At 50.1% G+C, this 25,427-nt stretch overlaps 1 protein-coding gene across 3 annotated transcripts in view; it reads right to left on the reverse strand.

The window, feature by feature from the left end:
• Positions 1-25,427, reverse strand: part of DENND5B (DENN domain containing 5B) — a 129,237-nt gene that overhangs the window by 6,611 nt on the left and 97,199 nt on the right. For all 3 annotated transcript variants that reach the window (XM_075427879.1, XM_075427878.1, XM_075427880.1), the window contains 10 exons: positions 23,009-23,102; positions 19,637-19,768; positions 18,406-18,558; positions 17,812-17,890; positions 16,481-16,562; positions 9,708-9,836; positions 8,229-8,350; positions 4,711-4,856; positions 3,103-3,221; positions 1,229-1,416 (listed from right to left, as the gene is read on the reverse strand). In XM_075427879.1, the coding sequence (XP_075283994.1) occupies positions 1,229-1,416; positions 3,103-3,221; positions 4,711-4,856; positions 8,229-8,350; positions 9,708-9,836; positions 16,481-16,562; positions 17,812-17,890; positions 18,406-18,558; positions 19,637-19,768; positions 23,009-23,102 (1,244 nt within the window). The remainder of the gene's footprint in view (positions 1-1,228; positions 1,417-3,102; positions 3,222-4,710; positions 4,857-8,228; positions 8,351-9,707; positions 9,837-16,480; positions 16,563-17,811; positions 17,891-18,405; positions 18,559-19,636; positions 19,769-23,008; positions 23,103-25,427) is intronic.

Genomic DNA, 25,427 nt, shown 5'->3' on the forward strand with positions numbered 1-25,427 from the left:
ATGTTTTATTGAGCCAAAATAAGTATCCATTTAGAGACATTGTACCGGTGTGAAGGGCCACAGGCAGAGAATATTCCTTATTAACGTTCCCAAGAGTAAGTTATTTTCTGTTTTAAAATGTATGCCATGTTTCTGCTCTGAATCTGCTTAGCTGTACGCCTCTGCTCGTGAATCATGCTCCACCTGCTGCCACCTCATCTGCCTCTACAGGTACCTGAAGCAAATCATCTAGTCCCTCATTCACTTTCCGATTAAAACAGACTGAACTTTTAAAACTGCATTTTAAGCAGATGTTTTCCAGACTTCAAACTTTTTCACGGTTCTGCTGTGAGTCCTTCCTACTTATTCAGACATACGTAGGTTGCTCTTAGCTTGTCCTACAGTTGTTATTTTAGGAGCACGGAGTAATTCAGTATCATTTTAGTACACGATACTAACAGAGCCTCATGCAGCTCACAAGACAAATGAATTATTGGGCCTCAGTGTTCTCAGACCTAAGGAAATGCTCTGCCAGTAGCTCTGGTGCCCACTCCTCCAGCTAACACAGACTCACACACTGAGTGTGTGAGCTGCAGTGGTCCCGGGGAGGTTTTTAAATGCTGCATTACTCTTGGAGGGTAGTTTTTCCTTGCTTGACATTTCAGCAGTCATGTCCCCTAATCATACAGGAGCTGGACAGGTTTACGAGCAGGATCCACACTGCGCTCACCCGCGCGCTCCATCAGAGAACGCCTCACGTGGCCCTTCCAGTCCCATGCCCCACTGCAGCCAGATACAGTTGCTCATAAAAACTAATTCCAGGGACGTGAAGTTGATGTCTCCTGGAGACGTGCTCCTCCAGAAGGCAGTTCACAGCATCCACATCAGGCTCCGAACTGCCCTTCAGAGAGGACTGTCTTCCAGCTGACTGCAAAGCGAGTCGGGAAGCTGAGCAGCGTCAGCTACTGCAAATTCTGCTGTCGCCTCCTCCCTCATCTCGTATCTCCGTGCTCCAAGGAAAGAGATTTTTATCTTTCAGCTGTCAGATGGGGACATTGAAAGAGGCAACGTGTACGGTCATAGAGCAAGCTGCAGACACGCAAACCAGGGCAGGAAAAACTCCTCAGCTTGCAGCTGTTCCTCTGCACCAAGCCTTGCTTCCGCAGGAGCTCTCCTGTTCACAGGAGCTTTATCGCTCAGCAGTTGCTGCCCCCTTGTCTAGGGCCCTGGGAGAAAGGAAAGGACTTACTGGTGTTCTTCCCCGTGAGGGAAGTGATGCTCAGTCGTCGAGCCATGGTAGGAGATTTCTGCTGGGGTGGGGTGCGGCACTGCTTTCCCAGCTCTTCGTCAGAGGTGGAGGACACCAGCTCTCCAATGAGGATTCGCTCCAAACTGCCGTCGTCAACGCCCTTTCCCAGCCATCGCCCGCAGGGAAACCTGCCGTGCAGCCAGCGCAAGCACAGGTCAGCCACACAGGCAGTCTCGCTCGATCTCAAAGCCAGAGGGACAGCTAGAGCTGCTAAGGGGCAGGGAACGCTCTGCAGCCACAAACCAGAACTCAGCAGGCAGCTTCCGCTGCGCCACAGCTGACAGCACCAAACCAGAGAACTACATTCACCTCCAGCCTTCAGAAAAGGGAAATACGCAAAGCTTGCGTGAGGGCACGGGGCAACACAAGGTGCTATGCACGTAGTTCACGGGCCACGTCTTGACTTCTGCTGGGCTATTTTTCACTTGCAACCACAACCGACATTCGGCCTTTAAAAATATTGTGATGATTAACAACGAAATCCCCACACAGAGTTCCCACCCAGCTGAAGCTGTGACGTCTCCTCATACTCAAACCTCATCTCACGTTTTATTGCTGTGCTTTTTGACCCCATCCACAGTCCTAATGAAATCCATGCACATGTCCATACCCCCAGTGCTGGTACCCCATTTCCTCCTGCTTCCCCCCACACGCTGTGGCCAGCCCTGAGCTCTGGAGCTCACCTCTCTGAATTACAGTTTTCCAACTCCGTATTTAGAAAAAAAATTAAGTCTGCTTAGCCAGATGTTCTGTAAAACCAATGATGAGTTAGGAGATTGTTTTGACACAAGAGATATGTACCCATCTGGAGTACTGTGTCCAGTTCTGGGCTGCCCAGTTCAAGAAAGATGAGGAGCTACTGGAGAGAGTCCAGCGGAGGGCTACGAGGATGAGGAGGGCACTGGAGCATCTCTCCTACGAGGAGAGGCTGAGGGAGCTGGGCTTGTTCAGCCTGGAGAAGAGAAGGCTGAGAGGGGACCTAATAAATGCCTACAAATATCTGAAGGGTGGGGGTCAGGAGGATGGGGCCAAGCTCTTTTCAGTGGTGCCCAGCGACAGGACAAGGGGCAATGGGCACAAACTGAGGCACAGGAAGTTCCAGCTGAACATGAAGAAGAACTTCTTCCCTCTGAGGGTGACGGAGCCCTGGCCCAGGCTGCCCAGGGAGGTTGTGGAGTCTCCTTCTCTGGAGATATTCAAGACCCGCCTGGACAAGGTCCTGTGCAGCCTGCTCTGGGTGACCCTGCTTCAGCAGGAGGGTTGGACTGGGTGACCCACAGAGGTCCCTTCCAACCCCTACTATTCTGTGATTCTGTAATAAAAGATTACGAAATCGTCAAAACCAACCTGAGTTTCTGTACCTTTGTTACAGTACCTAGACATTTGAATATTTTTTTAAAAGAAACCAAAGATTTGCCCTAAACTATCATTCTAGCTGTTGGGGGTTTTAAGAGTTCATTTGTGCACAGTTTTACCACACTACTTCAACTCAAGGAATTTAATTATTAGACACGAACGTCTGAATCGCCTCAAAAGTATCCCTATTGCCTCTCCTGTCTCAGAGAGAAGCAAAGAAAATCTGGCATTCAGGTCTCATTTAACATTTATCAGATTATTTGAGCTCAACTAGGGCTTCTGAAATGAGAGAACCAGGGTGGGGGGGGGGGGGGACTGGGGACACCAACCCAACCCTATCAGGCGCCCAAATTGCCCGCAGTGCTCCATCAACTGAGGAGAACCCAAACGCCTTCTTGCTTTCTCTAGATTTCACAAGGAAGAATTTCAGACAAAGAAAATTCAAACTTGTTGCTTACTTGTACGTGTGTCCCGTTATTTCGTTTCTGACCATGACACAATCGACCAGCCACTTGGCTAGCAGCCCTGAGTTGTCATGACCAATCTGAACGGTCGTCAGCTTCCCCAAATTCTGGCACTGCAATGAATAACAGTTTTCACTTTAATTTAAAAAAAACAACAGGCAACACCCCCCCCCACCAGATGCACACATATGGTCTCAAATGTATGTTTTTATTCAGTTCCCTTTGGTTTACACAGCAAGTACTTTCACCCAAACATGCAGAGTGTTTCAAAAAGCAGAATAATTATTTTAAGACAGGGGAAAAGAAATACCTTGAAATAAAACCACTAAAAACTTGTGAAAAGATCACATTCTTTGTTGTGAGCACTCACTCTGAATATTTCTGACAAGTGTTAATTACAAATTTCTGAGCTAAGGTGATAAAAAGGGGTGCTTTTGTAGAAGAAACAGATCTTGAGTACAAACAGGTTTTAAAAAAATGCATTTTGAGCATACGGACCTCCAACTGACTCACTCTACGCTATGAAGCGGTCCCTAGATCCTTCATTATTTTCAAAGATTGATTTGCAATAGTTGGGCAAGACAAAAATCACCAACGTGAGACTTTTACCATCACAAAGAGACAGCATAAGGAGAACGCGGGACTGTGAATTCCAGCACAACGTGTAATCGTAGGTGGGGCTGGCAGCAACATCGATTAACGTCACCTAAACACTTCCCTCGCAAGACCTCGGTTTTCATCGCTCCCGACGCTGCCAAACAAGCCGACATTTTTCCATAGCGGGCGGCTACCCAAGTAGGTATTTCAGGAGAGCTTCAGCCAAAGGAGTACCCCAGAACAGTGCGAGTAGAGTCCTTGGAAATGTCTAAATAGGTTAATTTGCTTGTTAGAAGCCTGGAGATCTTTTCTACAAAACACTAATGCCTGAACGAGAGGCAGCCACTGTATCAAGAAAATATCCTCTCTATCTCTGTCAAAATCCACCTATGCTTGGCAAGAGGAGTTGGTGTGGTTTTTTTTCCACTGTTGTTGTTGAAGATCCGTCTGCATATGCTCAATGGATGCACCTTTAGCTGTAGCAGCAGGTTTTCCTACTGGATACGGCTCAGCCTGGAGCTACAAGAGCCTGACGGGGCCTTGGGGTGGCACCGAGCCAGCCTCCAAAGGACGGGTGGGAGAGCAGAGGGGAACGCCGGGGAGCCAAGCGCCAAGGGCAAACCACGGCAAGCAGGGAGAGAACGGGGACGGCGGCTCTGCGCTTTGCCAGGGGCAGCGCGCGAAGCTGGGAAGCTGAAGGACACCGGGGTCAGACCGGCTGGTGGAAGGAAAGCAACGTCGGGCAAGGAGCTGGAATGGGAGGAGAGCAAATCTGGGACCGGCCAGAAGAAATGAAGGGGAGAAGAAACTTGGGACTCAGGTGCCCACGGGAAACGTCCATCCGGCAGCACAATTTTCCAGACTTTGAACGCAGAGAGACCTCGGAACACCCCGGCAGGGCCTGAAACGCCGCGGCCTCGGGGCAGTAAACCCTGGCCAAGTCCGTGTCTGTTCGGAAGCACGCTTCCAACCGAAAAGCGAAACGTAAGGAGCGCACGCGCTCACCTCAAACGTCATTTCTAGGTGGTTCTTAGGAATCTGCATCACGCCGGTGTCTCCGAGCTCTCCCGACACGCAGATCCACGGGTTGGAGGTGGTTATTGCGTTGCTCAGTTTTTTGATGGGAATTATCACTGACCTGTAAGGGATCACTAAGAGCAGAGGGGGGGGAAAAAAGCCAGTTAGTCGCCATTCTTTTAATTTTTTTTTTCCCTCCCTTCAGAGCAAAGGCAGTTTCTGCAGCGAACCACCCCTCTCCCCCGAAAGAACGCTCCGTCCCCCACCCCGGCAGCCTCACCGGGAGCGCGGCCCCTCGTTTCCCCCCGCCCCGAACGAGACAGCCCCGCGGAGCCCCTCCATCCCTCATCCCTCCCGCGGGGGTCCCGGCAGCACTCCCCGCAGGCCGGGAACGGCGGCGGGCAGCAGGACCCAGCGGCCTCCTGCGGCCCCGCCCCGAGGCGCGCGGGCAGCGGGACCCAGCGGCCTCCTGCGGCCCCGCCCCGAGGCGCGCGGGAAGGGCGGGCGGCGCCGCGCGGGGGTGCTGCAGCCCCGCTCCAGAGGCGCGGCCAGCGCCTCAGGGCCCCCCCATTACTGTTATTGTGCTCTTAAATCTTAATCATGCTCAAATGCCTATAAATATCTGCAGGGTGGGGGTCAGGAGGATGGGGCCAAGCTCTTTTCAGTGGTGCCCAGCGACAGGACAAGGGGCAACGGGCACAAACTGAAGCAGAGGAAGTTCCTCTGCTTCCCCTCCTCAGAGGAAGAGGGGTTGGAAGGGACCTCCGTGGGTCATCTGGTCCAACCCCTCTGCCGAAGCAGGGTCACCCAGAGCAGGCTGCACAGGACCTTGTCCAGGCGGGGCTGGAATATCTCCAGAGAAGGAGACTCCACAGCCTCCCTGGGCAGCCTGCGCCAGGGCTCCGTCACCCTCAGAGGGAAGAAGTTCTTCCTCATGTTCAGACGGAACTTCCTGTGCCTCAGTTTGTGCCCATTGCCCCTTGTCCTGTTGCTGGGCACCACCGAAAAGAGCTTGGCCCCATCCTCCTGACACCCATCCTTCAGATATTTATAGGCATTTATAAGGTCCCCTCGCAGCCTTCTCTTCTCCAGGCTGAACAAACCCAGTTCCCTCAGCCTCTCCTCGTAGGGGAGATGTTCCAGTCCCCTCACCATCCTTGTAGCCCTCCGCTGGCCTCTCTCCAGTAGCTCCTCATCTTTCTTGAACTGGGGAGCCCAGAACTGGACACAGTACTCCAGATGAGGCCTCACCAGGGCAGTGTAGAGGGGAAGGAGAACCTCCCTCGTCCCTTCCAACCCCCACCATGCTGTCATGCTGTGGTTAAGAGAAGGACAGCCACCCATTCCCGTTCAAGTTTTGATACGGATACCACAGGCTGGCACTGCAAGACTCCCTCTCCTCCCATTTCAGGAGCTGCCTTTCTGACTGTGTGAGGTCCCGACTTCCCAGGTGCCCCACGAGGATGTCACGCTGCCATCATGAAGGCATCACTACTATATATTAGTATAGTCAGAACGGCAGGGCTTTGCTGCTTATCTAGGGTAAGATGTAGGAACGTGTTTGAAACCGTCGCCTTCGAGCTGCCAAGAGGAGCCTTTAAACCAAGGGGACTGTGCTTGAAAGATACAAGAACACCCTGAGAAGACTCCCTGTTGGCTAGTTGTGGCTGCTTCTGGCCAAAAAGCAGCGTCCGAAAGTAACCCGTCCTTCATTATAACACCTTGCAATACTAAAAATCACACCCCCTGGGGAAAAGACCCCCAGACCCCTACTCAGTGAACAGGCACAGTGTGCAAACGCTGACCGAACGTTGCGTAAAGGATGTAACCCGTCGGCAGGGTGGGACTGCCCCGTGAGCTGAAAATTCCTGACCAGAAACTGAATAAAGGCACGCCTGCTCCGGTACGCGGTGTGCACGCCTCGAGCTTTAGAGGGTCTTCGTTTTTGCTGACTTACAGCATCAGCACTCAAAAAAAAACCAGCCCCAAATTCCACGCGCTCATCCTGCGGGGGAAAGCTGCCAAGCGGGATGCCCCGCAGAAACGAGGGAATCAAGGATGAATAAATCTCTCCGCGCTGCGCTGGTTCTGAGGGGATTTGTTGCTTTAAGAGGAGAAAAAGTAGAATGAGTGCCCGTTCTGACAGCCACATAAAACTTGCTTTACTTCACTCTGAACAGGGTGGGAAATGAAGACCAAGGGCTACCAAGGTGAATCCAAACAATTGGGTCATCTCGTGGGTCCTGCCTGCTCCGCACTGCCCGGTGCTGGAGAGACAAAGACTCATTTCCACATTTCGGTCCAGTCTCTGCTGTCCTTCTTACAGGAGAGGAAGGGAGAGGGAACCTTTTTGGCATTTAAGGAGACACAAAAAGAGATGTAAAATGTACAGCAAAGCACAAAGGGCCTTGTATTTCATCCTCCAAGACTCCCATCTTTTTCTCCACCCGCAGAGAGCAGGCTGGTAGGATGCAGGCTGGGCAAAGGCCAGGAGGAGACAGGACTGCAAGAAGCAGCAACTGAGGGTGCAGAGGACGTGTCTGGGAGGGAAGATCACAGAATCACAGAATGGTGGGGGTTGGAAGGGACCTCTGTGGGTCACCCAGTCCAACCCCCCTGCCGAAGCAGGGTCACCCAGAGCAGGCTGCACAGGACCTTGTCCAGGCGGGTCTTGAATATCTCCAGAGAAGGAGACTCCACAGCCTCCCTGGGCAGCCTGGGCCAGGGCTCCATCACCCTCAGAGGGAAGAAGTTCTTCCTCCTGTTCAGCTGGAGCTTCCTTTGCTTCAGTTTGTGCCCGTTGCCCCTTGTCCTGTCACTGGGCACCACTGAAAAGAGTCTGGCCCCATCCTCCTGACCCCCACCCTGCAGATATTTGTAGGCATTTCTAAGGTCCCCTCTCAGCCTTCTCTTCTCCAGGCTGAACAAGCCCAGCTCCCTCAGCCTCTCCTCGCAGGAGAGATGCTCCAGTCCCCTCACCATCCTCGTAGCCCTGCGCTGGACTCTCTCCAGTAGCTCCTCATCTTTCTTGAACTGGGGAGCCCAGCACTGGACACAGTGCTCCAGATGGGGCCTCACTAGGACAGAGTAGAGGAGGAGGAGAACCTCCCTCGACCTGCTGGCCACACTCCTTTTGATGCACCCCAGGATCCCATTGGCTTTTTTGGCAGCCAGGGCACGCTGCTGGCTCATGGTCAACCTGTTGTCCACCAGGATGAGAGAAACCACACAGCTCGGTGAGGAAAATCAAGTGCTACAGCGGCACTCTCTGCTGATTACTCCTATTTGTGCAACGCTCTTACCCAGAGCACTCCCACACAACCTTGGCTCTCCAGCCGGTTTCCCAGAGCAACACCCAGCACCCGTGAGCCCTGCAGCAACAACCAAGGTTTCCAGATAAGGGCTGAGCTACTCAGGCACCAGCAACAGCAGCACCGTCTCTTACAAAGCATGACAGCAACTAATTTTTATTCAGGGGGGAGAAAAAAAACGATTCTCCAACTCACCGATTGTGGTGAAGACGCTTGTGAAGCAGAAGTAATCCACAGCGTTGAGTGAGAGCAGGTGATACAGAAACTGCTCCCGTTCTTCCTCACAGCGCAGGAAAGCGTAACGCTTGTAAAGTTTCCTGGCAGAAACAAATACGTGGTTTTCTTACTGAAAAAGCACCATGTGTCTCAAAAGGCCTTTGAATCTCTGAACACCAAACGAAGAGCTGGTCTTCGCGGGAGGTATGAGAAGCGAGATTCCCCAGCTAACACAAGCTGCTAGAAACCCACAGGAGGCATCTACCCCCCACGCTACACACACGTTTTACGGACTACTCTTGGCTCCATGCTACTGTAGCACAGCTACAGAGTTCATCGCATGAAAGGGTCGGTTTTGGTTTTGCTGCAAAGCACAGATATAAACTAACACTGCTCACAACAGCAGACTTGCACCGACGTACAGCAACCTCATTTCTCCCCTGTATCTTCCCACCACGGAACAGCCTTGTCTAGCCACCTGATCTTCCTTCTGCTCCTGCTGTGACCGAGAAAACCAAGCAGAAGGCGCCAAACCAGGGAAGGCATCAAGGAGCAGCAGGGTCCTCCCGCCACCCTTCCAGTTCAGTGAACCCAGCAGACCATCACCAACCGCCCACGGCAGCGCAAAGGCACACCAGGAGTTAACCCGGCCCCGCGCCGGGAAAGCACAGAGCTTGTGACACTGCCTGTAGTCCCAAGGCAGCAGGCTCCCAAAAAGCCACCGAGGTAGACAGATGTAGATGAAACCTCAGGAAAAGACAGGTCTGCCACCATGCCTTTAGCTGATCACCCAAGAGGTGGCTGTCTCCAGCTACTCCTCTTCCTTCCCGTTAGCAGATGTGAGTATTTGGTGGCATAAATCAGGCGTGTAACTCATCACAGAGCCAGAACAGCATGCAGTAGCTAGGACGTTCTGGTTTCATAAGCTTTGGGGTTTTTCTCTAAAGGAATTGCTTCGAGAAAATGAAGTCAGGGGACATCTACACAGGCAGATCCATAAGTGCCTGTGCTGGCCAAAGCAGGCAAAGCTGGGGGAGCTGCTAAGTGGCTGGGAGGGCTGGCCTCTAACCCAGCCCATCGGCCGTCGGGATGGGGGCCTGCGTTTGGCTTGAGCCAACGCGACGCAGGGCTGCTGTGAGAAAAGGGGCATTCCTGCCCTGCTGCTTCATTTGCACAAGACACAGGGATTATAGGGCCCCGAGGTGGCTCGGATCCATGCACCGAAAGGCAATGCCTCCTTCCTGAAAATTGTGATTTGTTTTTTTTTCCAGGCAGATTTCTGCGCTCCTGGGTGGGCGGTACCTCCTCCTCCAGCTACCCTCTGCCCTTCAGTCACTTCTAGCTGGAAACCACCGTACTCAAACAGGGCGCCTGGCTGCGCCCGGCGCCTGCACAGCACCTTGCCGCACCACGGAGGAAGACGTGAAAGCGATGCTTTGAGTAAAAGAGCCTGCTTACTTGGCAAGTGCCTGGTTGGAAAGCAGCTGCTTCAGGTGCTGAGACAGAAGCTTCTTCTCCAGAGAAAGCCTTATCCACGCTCGGGCTCGCCCCACGTCAGTCTTTATCTCACTCATGTTCTGAACGTGCCTGAAACAGGTAAGAAAAAGCAAAAAAAAGTAATAGATGAACAATACAACTCCTACATGCTTCAAATGGCAACATCCAGTGTGATGCAGCAGCTGAACTGGAAAACATCTCCTGCCATCATTTCTAGAGAAAGAGACCCCCGGCACGGCGCGTTGCGACCCAGACACACTACAGCCCGTCTCAGCTGCTCCGTGTCCTGGCATTTGCTTGGCCAAGGGGAGCAGGGGTAGACCTGCTCACCCCTGCGCTGCCCGAGGTAGATGTCCTCCTGGACTCTGCTAACACTTCACAAAAAGCAGCCACCTGTGAGCCCCAGTCATATCACAGTCGCTCCCTCAAGCTACATACATGAACGGGTATGCAAATACACATCCTAAGAATTTCTCCAAACCACAATCTGCTCTGAAGGCTCTAGCAAACCCCTTCCTGGCAGCAGCAATGAGAAATCTGAGAAAAAGAGGATTGCTGGGAAAAAGCAGTGACAGGCAGTCATAAGCAGAATCACATTTTCAGGGACATGAGGCCATCGTGTAAGCGATAACCTGAACAGCCCTCCACCACATGCTTGTTCTGTAGAAAAGCAGAACTGTTCCACAGGGGCTTTCTTGTATGGTTTTGCTTTTCTTTTTTTAAACTTCCCACATTTCAGTTTGGAGAATGCCAGAAACTCTAGTTTTAGAGCACAGGGAGCTTCAGAAGAGGAAGAGAACTGCCACGGCAGGGTGAAGCTGCTTCCAAAAACCCCCCACTTGGTTAAACAAACAGCAAGAAAAATGAGTAACGGTTTCCAGCAGGGGAAAGAAAAGGCTGCAATTTCTTAATTTTCACGCAGTTTGCATGTGAAGTGCACAGGCCATTCAGCCCTCCCAACCTCCGTGGCGGGCTCCAAGTATCGTCAGCCGAGTCTGATCTCTGCTGCGATTTACTTTACCAACTCCTGCGTCTCCCTTGCAGGCCCTCCGTGCGCTGCTGAGCTTTAGGGCACGTGGCAGGGTTTACTTCAAAGAAAATCCAACAAAGTCACGCTGTGACCGATGCTTTTTACGTTGACTAGTATAGCCTCACTGTCTCGTGCTTTCCCCCATCTGTTATACCCAAGCGTGTGCTTCACGTTATTTTTAGACCCTGCATTATTTGAGAAAAATATTCTCTTGTTTATAGAGCTTCTAAGATCACAGGACTAGGACCTTAAGGGCAAGTGTGCAAAGTGCCACTTCGTGCTGTCCAGAAATACGTGTTTGCTCTGAACAAACGAGGTGGATACCAGACAGCTCGGCAGCACTGCTCTCCACCAGGCTAACCTGCCCGAATTCTCAAAATACAGGTCTGCCTTTGCAGTCCCAGCTGAGGGGTCTGTACCACGCGGCTCTGCGCACGTATCTGAAGCGCCACCAGGAAGAAACAATCAACAGGAGATGCCAGTGGCAAGACCTAGGATACTTAAAACCCCTTTAAAAAAAAAAACAAAGAAAAAGAAAAAAAAGAGGAAAAAAAATATTTTTTTTCATTTTTTTAAAGAAACTTTCCTCCTGTTTGCTAACATGACACACGGATAGTTCTCTGACGGACCGAGTGAGGAGTACTAACTCTCACTGAGCTGTAAAACAAGCCCAGGAGGACCCATGACACTCGCATCCAAGTGCCTGCCCTTTCTAAGCAAGCTCAGCAGCCTCCCTGTGTCAGCAGCGATGCCTACCAGCTGGATCACCACCAAGAGCTTTGCTCCTGGCACTGGAAAGCCCTTCCTGGCTCAGAGCGCGGCAGCCAGCATTAGACCTTCCAGCCCAGACAGCTGGGCACGTGATCCCGAGTCCCTGAGAACCAGGAGGTGAACTACACTCCACTACATGGCGTTGAGACTCTCCTCAGGCATTTCAAGTCTTTCGAGATGGGAAGATCAAAGCACAGACTATCATCTCCCTCCCTCCCCCTCAGTGCTCGGCCTGAATTACGTCGAACACAAAACACCGAGTAGAACATGTTATTTTACTGTGAGAAGGTTCAAGCACGGATGGACTCAACCTTATTCCACGCATGCTTTGTACCTCTTTCATTACCTGTTTCTGGCTCAGACCAGACTGGCATTAATTGTGCATCTGGGAAAAATAAGGATCATAGAATCATAGGTTGGAAAAGCCCTCTAAGATCATCAAATCCAACTGTCACCCCAACACCACCGTGCCTACTAAACCGTGTCCCAAAGTGCCACATCCACACGTTTTTTAAACACCTCCGGGGATGGGGACTCCACCACCTCCCTGGGCAGCCTGGTCCAATGCCTGACCACTCTTTCAGTACCGAAATTTTTCCTCATACCTAATCTAAACCTCCCCTGACGCAACTTGAGGCCATTGCCACTTATCCTACCGCTAGTTAGTTGGGAGAAGAGACCAACACCCACCTCACTACAGCCTCCTTTCAGGTAGTTGTAGAGAGCAATAAGGGTCTGCTGCCATGCAGCTTGCCAGAAACATTAAAAAGATTCAGTAATTAGTCTTGTCAGCAAAAGCAGAGTGTAACAGAGCATTCAGGAACCCAAACTGATTTCGCTCTCAGCTGGGAGAATCAGCACAGCTCTATTTTCACCAGTGACCTCAGTGCAAGCACCGCATGCTCACCACCACACAGCAAACTCTTCTTGTCAGGGCACTGAACGGCAATTTCAATGCAACTCCCTAGGCTGGGGCTTGCTTTTAATCCCATTAGTAATACAGAAAAAAATAAATCTATTTTCCCTGTCAAACGTAAGCCCGGGGTACGGCGAGACATACCCTCTGCAAACAGCAGCGCTGACAGCGGAGGTTACAGCTGCTCAGCACCGCCGTGCCCCCGAGGACGCTGTGCCCGCTCCCGACCCCGGCGCGGTAGAGCGGAGCCGTGCCAGCTCGCCCCGTGTAGGCAGCGGGTCTCTGCTAACCCAGCAGCAGGTGAAGCATCACCGCCGCGGGCTCAGCACCCGGGGCTCGCACCCTCCGCTGCAAGCTCCCTGCGGGAGGAGAGGCACGACACGGGCTGGAAAGCGAGCGCTGGTAGCGAGGAAGAGCTTGGCCGAAATGAGAAGGACCCGAAATTGGAACCCAGCGGGACCAAAGGTTTCGGGGAGCCGCCTTGGCGCTGGCTGGCCCGGCTGGACGCGCAGCGATGTGCCGAGGGTGAGGCCATGCGGGAAGCGGCGGGAGGGAGAGATGCTGCAGGTCCTCGCCCGGGGGAAAGGCTGAAGGACGCACCCCAAACACGCTTGTGCAGAAACTCTCCGCGCAGGGAACCAAAGTAAACGACCTGAGCATCTTCCTTACCACATCTGAGACGCCCGGCTTTGCGAGGGAGGCAGAGGACACACGGCGTTACCTGGAGCACAGGCTCACTGCACCTTCAGAGCGTGACTCTGATTCAGCCCTGCTTTTTAAGTTGTTTGCATAACCCTGCATGAGCCATCAAAAACAAGCTGTGCTTAAGGCAGCGCTCAGCGCTCGAGCCATTAGTTCAGTCAGCACCGCAACCCCGGCAATTTAACAATTACCCATCCTTCTAACTTCAGCACAAATCTGTGTGTGCAAACAACCATTAATTAAGCAGCATTCCTTCCAAGCAGGAGAAAGTATGCCACGAGATTACGGATGACAACTTCACCTCACCATAGAATCACAGAACAGTAGGGGTTGGAAGGGACCTCTGTGGGTCACCCAGTCCAACCCCCTGCCGAAGCAGGGTCACCCAGAGCAGGCTGCACAGTACCATGTCCAGGCAGGGCTTGAATATCTCCAGAGAAGGAGACTCCACAACCTCCCTGGGCAGCCTGGGCCAGGGCTCCGTCACCCTCAGAGGGAAGAAGTTCTTCCTCATGTTCAGACGGAACTTCCTGTGCCTCAGTTTGTGCCCATTGCCCCTTGTCCTGTCACTGGGCACCACTGAAAAGAGCTTGGCCCCATCCTCCTGACACCCACCCTTCAGATATTTGTAGGCATTTATAAGGTCCCCTCTCAGCCTTCTCTTCTTCAGGCTGAACAAGCCCAGTTCCCTCAACCTCTCCTCGTAGGGGAGATGCTCCAGTCCCCTCACCATCCTTGTAGCCCTCCGCTGGACTCTCTCCAGTAGCTCCTCATCTTTCTTGAACTGGGGAGCCCAGAACTGGACACAGTACTCCAGATGAGGCCTCACCAGGGCAGTGTAGAGGGGAAGGAGAACCTCCCTCGCCCTGCTGGCCACACTCTTCTTGATGCACCCCAGGATCCCATTGGCCTTCTTGGCAGCCAGGGCACACTGCTGGCTCATGGTTAACCATCTGCCCAGCATTTTCTATGACCAGCCATGTTTGCGGACAGTCACAAATACTCAAGATATTACAAAAGGCAGTGTTCTGCTTCTGTACTTCTCCTCTGACAAGCAGCAGAAACGCTTTTGTGATTCAAGCAAAAGGCTCAGATCCGTGCCGGGCTTTCATTACTCAAGTGGAAGCACGCGGGAGACGAAACGCACGCAGCAGCGAGTGCGCGCAGCCTCCGCTGTTGGCAATCCCTTCCCAGCATGCGAGTTTCCACTCCAGATCCTCCTTCATCCTTCCCTCAGGCTGACCCTCTGACATGCCCGTCAGCCTCACCGAGAGTGCATGAAGTAAATAGCTGCTGCGTCCCACCAGAGGGATGCTGAAAGGACAGACACGTGTCCAAAATGATCTCTTGGCATTATACTCCTAATTACACCGTATATATTCTCCCTCCCTCTTTCGCACATCATTTTAGCCTTACGTGGCATGCCATATTCTTCAAAATCAGGGCACAAGACTCAAAACTACATCGCATCAAACAAAAAGGTTGCACACTGCAGGTGGAAAGTACAGCCATTTTATTTCAGAAAAGTCTGACTGATCTGTGCGATCTCACATCAGAAAAAAAATACCTGTAAATAATACACATGGTAAAAATCACATCCCTGTAACCACGTTTTTGTGAACTAACTACAATTCATCTTATTTTTACCATAAGATTTTTTGCTGTATTTTTACGCGGGAGAGTCACAGAATGGTCGGGGTTGGAAGGGCCCTCTGTGGGTCACCCAGCCGAAGCAGGGTCACCTACAGCAGGCTGCACAGGACCTTGTCCAGGCGGGGCTGGAATATCTCCAGAGAAGGAGACTCCACAGCCTCCCTGGGCAGCCTGGGCCAGGGCTCCGTCACCCTCAGAGGGAAGAAGTTCTTCCTCATGTTCAGCTGGAGCTTCCTCTGCTTCAGTTTGTGCCCATTGCCCCTTGTCCTGTCACTGGGCACCACCGAAAAGAGTCTGGCCCCATCCTCCTGACACCCACCCTGCAGACATTTATGAGCATTTATTAGGTCCCCTCGCAGCCTTCTCTTCTCCAGGCTGAACAAGCCCACCTCCCTCAGCCTCTCCTCGTAGGGGAGATGTTCCAGTCCCCTCATCATCCTCGTAGCCCTCCGCTGGAATCTCTCCAGTAGCTCCTCATCTTTCTTGAACTGGGGAGCCCAGAACTGGACACAGTACTCCAGATAAGGCCTCACCAGGGCAGTGTAGAGGGGAAGGAGAACCTCCCTCGACCTGCTGGCCACACTCTTCTTGATGCACCCCAGGATCCCATTGGCTTTCTTGGCAGCCAGGGCACACTGCTGGCTCATGGTCACCCTGTCATCCACCAGGACACCCAGGTCCCTCTCCGCAGAGCTGCTCTCCAGCAGGTTCCCCCCAGCCTTACTGGTGCATGGGGTTGTTCCTCCCCAGGTGCAGGACCCTGCATTTACCTTTGTTGAACCTCATCAGGTTCCTCTCTGCCCAACTTAGAAGGACACGGTATTACAAGAAACAATACTCCTGTGGTCTCACACATTAAATGCCTAGCAATTGCTAGCAGCTCCCTGCAGAGAAGCATTACTGCTTTACTCCTCCCCTCTTTTCACGGCACTTTTACCCCACTGCGATGCTTAGCCATGGCAAGCGAAATGTCAAAACCGTGCCCTGACCTGGCAGGGGCTTGATCAAGGAGATGCCCTGAGGAATAACTGCCTGGTGCTGCCACATCAGCACATCATCCTCCACCCCTCCATACTCTCTAATCTGTCCAGTTCCCGACCAGCACCGCTTAAAAAGCTCTCCAGGCTGTGGTCTCCTACAGAGCACCTGCTCTTACTTCACATCCCAACTTTAAACTCACCCACATACTAGGTTTTAATAAGTTTCTAAGTTTGTACATTTATTACTAGTGGGCATAAAATGCTATTTGAAAAGAAAGAATATTGCTCAGGCGTTGAGAGCAGGTTCTTATGTCCCTTTGCTTTGTCTATCAACTGTGCTTGCTTGGTCAGTAATTGAAAACAAACAAAAAGAAACAAAGTACCAAGGAATTCAACATATCTGCTATTATTTGTAGAAGTTGACTTTATTCTAGAAGAACCTCTCGGGGAAAACAAAAACCCTAGTAAAACTTCTGTGTTTTTCATTGTCTTTCAGCTAAAATAAATCAAGTATATGTGCAAAAAAGTTCTGTAAAATAAAAAGGCAACACTTCGTAGATTTGAATGTGGGCTAAGGAGAAGGTTTAATTCTTCTTGGCTTTCGTAAACCCAAAGCCCGTGAGGATCTTCACCTTATGCTATGCAATTAAAACTGCAATTAATGCTTTAGGAAACTGTGTACCTCATATCCTGTATCAGGGAAACCCTCAAAGTAGGCAGCGTAATTCCTGTATCAGACTTCCGTCTTTCTGTTCCAACAGCAACTACAACGCAGAAAATAGATGAAGTTAATATAAAAGGACAGTAATGCCCTGCAACGCATTTGTTTTACACACAGCTGAAAACAGTCTTAAGTGGCTGGTAATGGCAATGTTTCTGGACATTATCATTAACTCCATCCTGGAAATGCAGAAGCAGACAAAATGAAACATGCCTAATACGTTATCTGTTCCTTCCTTAATCCAGCACTGAACTTGGGAGATTTAACAGCTTCCTTTCTCCTATGTGAAATACATTAACATAAATCTGTACAGTGATGAGTTTTATTAGTGATACGTTTTTACAGAAAGCTCATAACTGAGATAAAATTAAGCCACGGTAGCATATTCGATGCTAAGAATGCCACGTGTTTCTGTACTTTGCCACTGCGATCAGACTGCTTCGCGGTGACACATTTTGCGCTCAGGAATTTGTGCCTGCCAGCCAGATTGCTTAGTGCATTCCTCATTGAAGCTTATTAAAAAGTCTTTTCGTCAGCGAGAGTAGTTTGTCCACAGATGCGCCTTTGAGGACTGATCATACAAGTTCCCATCTGCAGGACCTGAAGGACTAGAGAGTTCTAGAAGATGACACACTAAAGTTCAGAGACTTTTACTACAACACCCAGCAGCAGCCACTGGCCAGGGAGATCTCAGGGTCAGCAGAAAGCCAACCTCTCTCACAACACAGAAACAATTTAGTGATTGTAAAGGGCTAAGGTAAAGCATAAACTGAGCACCTAGACGGACAGGCAGAGATTAATTACACAACTTCTGAACTGTACTGTCCACCAGTATAAAGATCTATTGAACATGGAGTTATTCACACTGGGATTTCATTATGCTCAGTGAAAGAAAAATATCAGCTGTCTCAACCACAGCTCCACACCTTCAGCTCCTTCAGAAATGCTCCACACCTTCAGCGCCTTCAGAAACCGCCTCTCGTGGAAGCACTGCTTCTCACGCCTCACTCGAGGCTGGCTAAAAAGGGATGAAGGTAGTGAACAGACACCGAGTGATTTTCCAGACAAGGACAGTAAGCATGTTCATTTGCCTCCAGTGATGTTCACCTACTTTGTCCAGACATCAAGGTGTCTTCATAAGGATTATGAAAGCTCTCAAAATGTAAATGCGGTATTAGCAAGAAAACACACCAAAAATCCTGCATGGGTTTCGTGTGGCTGCACTGTTCCTCCCAGGCCCAAGTTCATTCACTGTGATGAACCCTTCATGGCATCAGCTGCCAAGTACTCACCTGGGGACTCTGCACTGTGCTCTTGCTTCTCTTCTCTCTCCTGGTACTGAAGTAAATGGGACCACAACGCAGACTTCCCCTGAAAATTGAATATGTAGTAAAGAGCTTTAAATAAATCAGGCAAAAGAAGAGAGGCCAGTGAACATCAGAAAATAATGGGATGGCATTTCAGTGGGCCAAACGTTCAGCAGTGAGAATCAAACTCTCTTGGGCCATGAGACCTTGGGAAGAGGAGAGGACCATCTCACTGACCTAGCAGTCACACCCGCCTTGTTTCTTTGTCCTCGCCCCGTGTTTCCCTTCTGAAGGTTGAAAGAGAATAAACAAAACATCTGTTTGACAATACCATTGCAATTCCCAGAGGTAGCTCTCAAATAAAAAAAACCCCAAAAACCAACAAACCAAATCCCCCAGAAACAAACCCTCAAAACTCCCCAAGCCCTCACCAGATCTGGACCAGGGACTCTGAGCCCAAAGACGCCTCTCATTTTATGTTGGAATGACATCACTGAGTATCAGCCGAAAAGGTAGAGCTGGCATTCAGTATTTGCTAGAGTACTGTAGGCACAAAGTCCTGAGTTTCCAGTTACCAACCTGCTTGACCTGCAGACCATGACTCCAGATTCTTTCCAGCAGATCACAGAGACTAGCAATCAGTGTATTTTCCTCTAGACCCGTTATGTTGGCTTCTCCGTGTCCCAGCTCAACCGCTTCATGGCCCATCTTCTCTACCAACATGCGTTTAGTCTATTAAAAAAAAAAAAAATCCTGAAAGGTTTCTAGGAACGTTATCCAACAAGGGACAGAATTTATAGATGAGTTTACTTAAATATGCTTAATCTAGAGATCATCACTAACAGCCTGACCAGAGAAACTTCAAATCTCTTTACAGAGACTGTAAATGAAAAAGAATAATTAAAAAAAAAAGCTTGCAAGATTACTCGGTACTGTCCTATTTCTACACCCTTTATCTGTTGTCCAATTCCTACACTGCTGATCTATTACCAACTGGTATCAAAAGCAGAGTACAGAGCTAGATACATTTTCAGTCTTACCACTATCTGTTTCTCTTCCTGTTACAGTTATTAAAGTTTAAAACTCAAGTAATGCAGTATGCCACCAACTCCAACTGACACAAACAGGACAAGGGGCAACGGGGCACAAACTGAAGCAGAGGAAGTTCCAGCTGAACAGGAGGAAGAACTTCTTCCCTCTGAGGGTGACGGAGCCCTGGCCCAGGCTGCCCAGGGAGGCTGTGGAGTCTCCTTCTCTGGAGATATTCCAACCCCGCCTGGACAAGGTCCTGTGCAGCCTGCTCTGGGTGACCCTGCTTCGGCAGGGGGGTTGGACTGGGTGACCCACAGAGGTCCCTTCCAACCCCAAACATTCTGTGATTCTGTGATATTTCGATGGCTATAAAAGTTGCTTCAATATTAGAACAACATGTACAGTCGCACGGGCTGAACGCTTCCTTTTTTGACTGCGGGTCTCGAGCCCGTTATGTTTAGGCTACATTTACATACGAACAACGAAAGGAAATCCTCCCTGAGGCGCCTGATCATGCTGGTTCTCCTTCCTGTCCTTTCTACTCATTTCACCAACTCTGACCGCATGAACAGAAGAGTGATAATACCTTCCTTTCTTTCCCAGCAGTTGAAAAATGTCACACTAAGGGGACATCCACCCTGCCACAGCCCGGTACAACCGCCAGACCAACGGCATTCCAGCTGTGCAGGACTTCCAGGACACGACCTGCAGACACTGTTTTGGCTCAGCGTAAGCAAGGGGAGAGCAGGCATCGGGCAGGGGGAGGACCTGGACCTACCTTCATGCGACATTCCTTCAGCAGCCCTTCCACAAATTTCCAGTTGGTCTGCGCAATCACAGCTGGAGAGAGGTCTGAGAGTTTGGGCTGCCTTAAATTTTTTCCTAAACTCCTCGCCTCCTGCATGTATTTCTAAAAACAAACAGAATAATTTTAGATATCACAAGTCAGAGGGATTCTCCTCATCCTAATCCTAAGCAAGCAAATGCTGGTGAACAGGAATGAGCTAGTGTTAATCTAGGAACAACATCATGACTTTGGTGCTTAGGTGTCGGGCTGGAGAAGTGGAATGCTCCCTTTTGACAACAGAAAAAGCAAGATATTTTCCCGCATGGGACCAAAACAGTCAACGTTAGCTAGTGAACTGTGCTGTTAGCCACTGGCACAAAGTTAGCCACAGCAAGCGAACAACAGTGTGATACCTTCATTCAGCAATACAGTAAAAATACTAGTTTCTTTCCATTGGTATTTGATTCTCACTAAAAAATATATATATATAAAAAAAAAGCCATTTGTCTAATTTGTGACTAGACTATACACGAACTGAAAAAATCCTTTAAAAATAAATTACAAGAAGCAGAAATACACTTACTGAAGGAAAAAAATTTCATCCATTACTTTCATCTGGATAGTTTATGTGAGAAAAAAATCAGACTTGATCTTATTCTCAACTAATTTCTTAATTACAAGTGAAGCTTGTTTACAACAAAATTGACATTTACGATCATTCTTGTTTTTACTGCGGGGCGGTAACTGAGAAGCATGGACAAAAATTAGGGTGCTCTTTAAAAAAAGGATCCTAGCTACAGTAAGAGACTTTTAAACCTTCCTGCTGCACTGCCTTATTGTTCAGGGCTTTTTTTACTGTTTGGGTTTTTTGCTTAACAAAAAACCCCAAACCAACCAACAAAGTGTCCTCTGCCCCTGACATCGGTGAGAGGGCTACACGCTGAGCAAAGCCAAGAAGCTGGCCACACTTCGGTGTGCAAATATGAAGCCTATCAAAACGTTGCCCAAGGATTATTCACAAAGCTTTTGTTAAAAAGAGTAAAATATGAGAATGTTGCCTAATAACACAGCGCTGGCAGCCTGGTGTGGGAGTGCTCCATTTCCCCAGTCTGTTTTTACACCCAGTTAATGCTGCCTCTTTGGGGGGACCGCACGTGACACGACCGCTCTTCCCCCGAGAGGAGCCGATCGCACCCCTCCAGCCACTCAGCACTGCTGTGGGGTGGCTTTTCTGGGGACCTGAGAGGACACTACAGCTGCTGCATTCTCACAGCTTTCCGTCTGGGGAGAAGACTATTTATTTAGCAAAAGCAAAATCCAAACACATTGAAGTTAATTGAAATTGCTCTTTTTTTTTTTTTAATGGGGGAGTACAGTTTTTCTGACACATCTGGATTTTTTCAATATGAAATTTGGATATGAACCACTTAACATCAGTCCCACAGGTCAGACAAGAACGTCAGGTTCTGCCATGGAAAGCTGTCTTCCAGAAAAGTGCTCAGCTAGGCGATTACAGTTTCACCGATACCATAAGGACTTCAAAATAGTTGCAAAATTACATGTTGGAATTAAAAAAAAATAAATTACAGATGATGAAAGCATGTTGTTCAGCAGGCAATCTCACAAGTGACTTCCATCTCACTCAGTGCAAAAATTAGCAACGAAAACAGTGAAAAAGTAATACAGGGAATATATAGTTAGGAAATCTAGTGTTTCTTTTTAAATGTAAAGGGATAAATAAAATGCAAAGTGCGGTTATAGTCTGAAGAGTACAAAACGGATAACCTTACATTATTCATTGTATGCCTTGTTATTATGCTAAAATAAAAAATAAAACTTTTTTAACTCTTGTAAGTTCAAGAGAAGAACAAGGGTGGGATGAAAGATCCAATTGATTGCCCTCTGCCTGTTTATCAGCATCCACGTGCCACCACCCTCTCCCACACCGGGACCTGACGATCCAGCAGTCAAAGCAATGCTTTTTGGGTTCGACACCCTAAGCTGAATTGCCAGGCGAGTAACACAGGGAAAAAGGAAGCAAAACAAAACTCTCGTGTTTCAGCCTTGGAGCCCTCATCTTTGCCAGGGAGCTGGTGTGGGAGCCTGGAGCTGGTCTCCGGCTACTTTTCTGATTATAACCACACTTCCAAGCGCTACGGGGACGTGCTGATACTCTACAAGAAAGGGAGAGGACAGACGCAGCGAGGACAGCGGTTCCTCATGCTAACAACATCTCAAAAGCAGCTTTCGAGAAGAAAAACTCAAACATACCAGGCAGCATTCAGAGAAGGATTTTTTAGGAGGCCGTGCAGGAGGGGGTGGTCCCTGATCCCACTCCCAGAAGGCCATTGAGTTCTGACGAAGCAAAAACTCCTCCGATGGCTAAGAGGAGGCAGATGCCCCAATGGCAGAACAGCCAGAAAGAAAGAGGAGACAAAGCAAAAGAAGCATGCATATGATCCACAGCCAAACAAAAAAAAGAAAGTAAATACACGACAAAGTATCGAAAAGGCTCTGCTGAGATAGTAACACGAGGCAACGTTTAAAATATACTTGCAAAGCCACATTAGCAAAAATAGCAACAAACGTGTACAAGTGCTGTTTTGCTTGTTTCCGTGGAACACGGCGGGAGGCTGCGCTTCCAGAGTCCACTCCTCTGGGTTCTTCCGGAGTGCAAACGCCAACATTATTCAACAAGGTTTGCCACAAAACAGCACGAACGTTTTATTTTTGCTAGTGACATACGAAAGAAGCACATGGACATGAACGGAAAAACAGGGCAGAGAGTATTTAGTGAAGGACAAGAAACTGAAAAGATGGGAGAGAAACGCGTGTACGTGACTGACATTTACGAGATGCGCGGGAGTTTCCAAGCTTTAGGCACAAAAAGGCCCCAAAGTCTTAACCTTTCAGATAGACTTACTCATGCCAGGAATCTACACGAGAGGAAAAAAAAAATCCTTTAAAAAAGTCCTGCCTCGTTCACCTCTACAGGGCTGACATTTCTTCGAGGACTTTTGCAGAGAGCTTCACCCTGGCCAGAGCTCGGCGGCCGCAGCCAGGCAGGCACCAGGGCTCTGCTCTCCGCGTGCGGCTGCACGACCGGGGTCTGTGCCAGCAAACAAGCCGTTTTCCTGATGACAAAGGGGCTATCTTATTCCAAAATAACAAAAGCATTTTCCTCCTGTTGTGTTCTTTGAAGCTGTGCAACGTATGCAGGCACCCGTGACCAGCAGCGCCTAAACAAGATGGCGGCAGAGACCCACGGAGACGTTCTGACCACCCGAAGTAACGACACGTCCTCCGTCTGAGCTGCCTCTCCCGGGCCACGGGCTCGTGCCGCCTGCCGAGGATGCCACCTACCTCCCTCAGATCGTTGTCCAGCCCGATGTGCTCCGAGTGCTGCCGCAGGCGGTCCTTCCTCCGCTGCGCGGTCGTGCTGCGGTTGGCCCAGCGGCTGCGGAGGCAGAGGGAGGGAAGACAGGCGTGAGGAGAAAATACTGGGAGGGAAACCCTGCGTCGGGAGAAGCCAAGGTGCCAACTTGGGCGCAGGCTGGCGCCTGGCCTCCCGTGGGAAACCGCCCGGCGCGCACCCAGGGGCCGAACGCCCCGACGGAGACGTGCCCGCTGCCTGCCGGGCTCCCCAGCCAGGGCTTCGGCGCTACCCGAAACGCACACCATGGATGCCGCCGCCAGGAAAACCGTCGTACTGGGCTGCCCAACAATACCAACACCGTCGGTTGCTGCATTTGCTGAAGCTGGATAAAAATGGCGTCTGCAGGAACAAATGAAATACAGTGATGTATTTTGAGTAACAACTTCCAAAATTTTCCTCTTTCGTGAGAGGCGGTGCTGCTCCTTTCTCCACTTTGTGGTACCGCCAGGAATTGTTTCAGCAAACCTGCTCACTGCGGCAGGAACACTGTGATACTGGGTGCACCTATGTCTAAAGGCTACAAACAGTATGGATGCTCCTCGGATTAGTCACGTCGCTATCTTCAACGTTATCTTCTTTTTTTTTTTTGCATTGAGTTTCTAAATACCACAGAAAGCCTGTACTTTTTTCTACGTGTTCATATATATCCAGTTGAATTTGTTCTCATCTGAAGCTGTTGCCTGAAAGCAGTCACTTGGTAACCAGGTTTGAAAGCGAACAACCTTAAAGCTCTGAATTGTCCAAACTCCTTCATGCCAGACACTATAACAAAATGCAAACCAAGATAATTCTGTCCCAAGGAATTTCTGGTCTGATTGTAGGGGTTTCCAATACCATAGCCTTCTGTCAAATCCTCAAAAACAAAAATGCTCAACTCCTGCAGAGACTAAAGAAGTTAATATTTAGAAAAGAAAGCTGAAATAACACTTTATAAAGCAACTTATCAAGCATTAAAAATAAAGGCTACATCTTCAGAAGGGCATTACTTAATTCCTGTGGTTGTGTTTATTAAAATTAAAAATATCTTTCAAATATAGCTTAAAATAAAAAGCGCCTTTCCGTGTATAGCCTTTCAGCCGCTTCACAAAGTCATCTGTTCCGCCTCTCTCCTGCACTCAGAAGTTAAAGAGCAAAACCAAGGCGAAGCAGAACACAAAGCCCGCCCAGGGCAGCAACTCCAGCTCCGGTGCCAGGCGGGATGTCTGAACACGGCTCTACCTATGGGAGGAAACTGCCTGGCGGAATCTGAAGGGATAACCTAAATCTGGGGGAAAAAAAAAAGAAAAAGAAAAAAAAAACCCACCAAGAGAACAGCACCCCACACTCCCCAACCTCAGTACTTGAGCCAAAGGGACCCTCCAAAACCTGTGGACCTCTACTCTGGACTGCAAGAAAGCCAATGGGATCCTGGGGTGCATCAAGAAGAGTGTGGCCAGCAGGACGAGGGAGGTTCTCCTTCCCCTCTACACTGCCCTGGTGAGGCCTCATCTGGAGTACTGTGTCCAGTTCTGGGCTCCCCAGTCCAAGAAAGATGAGGAGCTACTGGAGAGAGTCCAGCGGAGGGCTACAAGCATGGTGAGGGGACTGGAACATCTCTCCTACGAGGAGAGGCTGAGGGAACTGGGCCTGTTCAGCCTGAAGAAGAGAAGGCTGAGAGGGGACCTAATAAATGCTTATAAATATCTGAAGGGTGGGGGTCAGGAGGATGGGGCCAAGCTCTTTTCAGTGGTGCCCAGTGACAGGACAAGGGGCAATGGGCACAAACTGAGGCACAGGAAGTTCCTTCTGAACATGAGGAAGAACTTCTTCCCTCTGAGGGTGACGGAGCCCTGGCCCAGGCTGCCCAGGGAGGCTGTGGAGTCTCCTTCTCTGGAGATATTCCAGACCTGCCTGGACAAGGTCCTGTGCAGCCTGCTCTGGGTGACCCTGCTTCGGCAGGAGGGTTGGACTGGGTGACCCACAGAGGTCCCTTCCAACCCCTACTATTCTGTGATTCTGTCCGTGCTGGGCACCACGCCAGCCGGCTGCTGCGAGACGGCTTCTTCCACAGGAGCTGCGATCAGCAGACAGAGCCCCTGGGGATCTGGGTTCTCTGCCTTTGATACATCTCTGCAGAAGGAAACCTACGGATGCCCCCATCAAAGACGACGTGTGTGCTCGGTGAGCCCTCCACACAGGTGGTATCGGCGAGGACGGCAATCTCCAGATCCCAAACCCATCCGTTTCTGTGTGCGTGCCGAACAGGAGCGTATGCAAACAGGGGATCTGAACCATGGGGCAAGGAGTTTCAGCTGGCGACCCGTAGGCAGGTGCATGTCTGGAGGAGGAAAGCCTTGCACAGAGCTG

This window comes from Opisthocomus hoazin, chromosome 8, assembly GCF_030867145.1.
Source record: "Opisthocomus hoazin isolate bOpiHoa1 chromosome 8, bOpiHoa1.hap1, whole genome shotgun sequence".
In the NCBI taxonomy this organism is placed as follows: Eukaryota; Metazoa; Chordata; class Aves; order Opisthocomiformes; family Opisthocomidae; genus Opisthocomus; species Opisthocomus hoazin.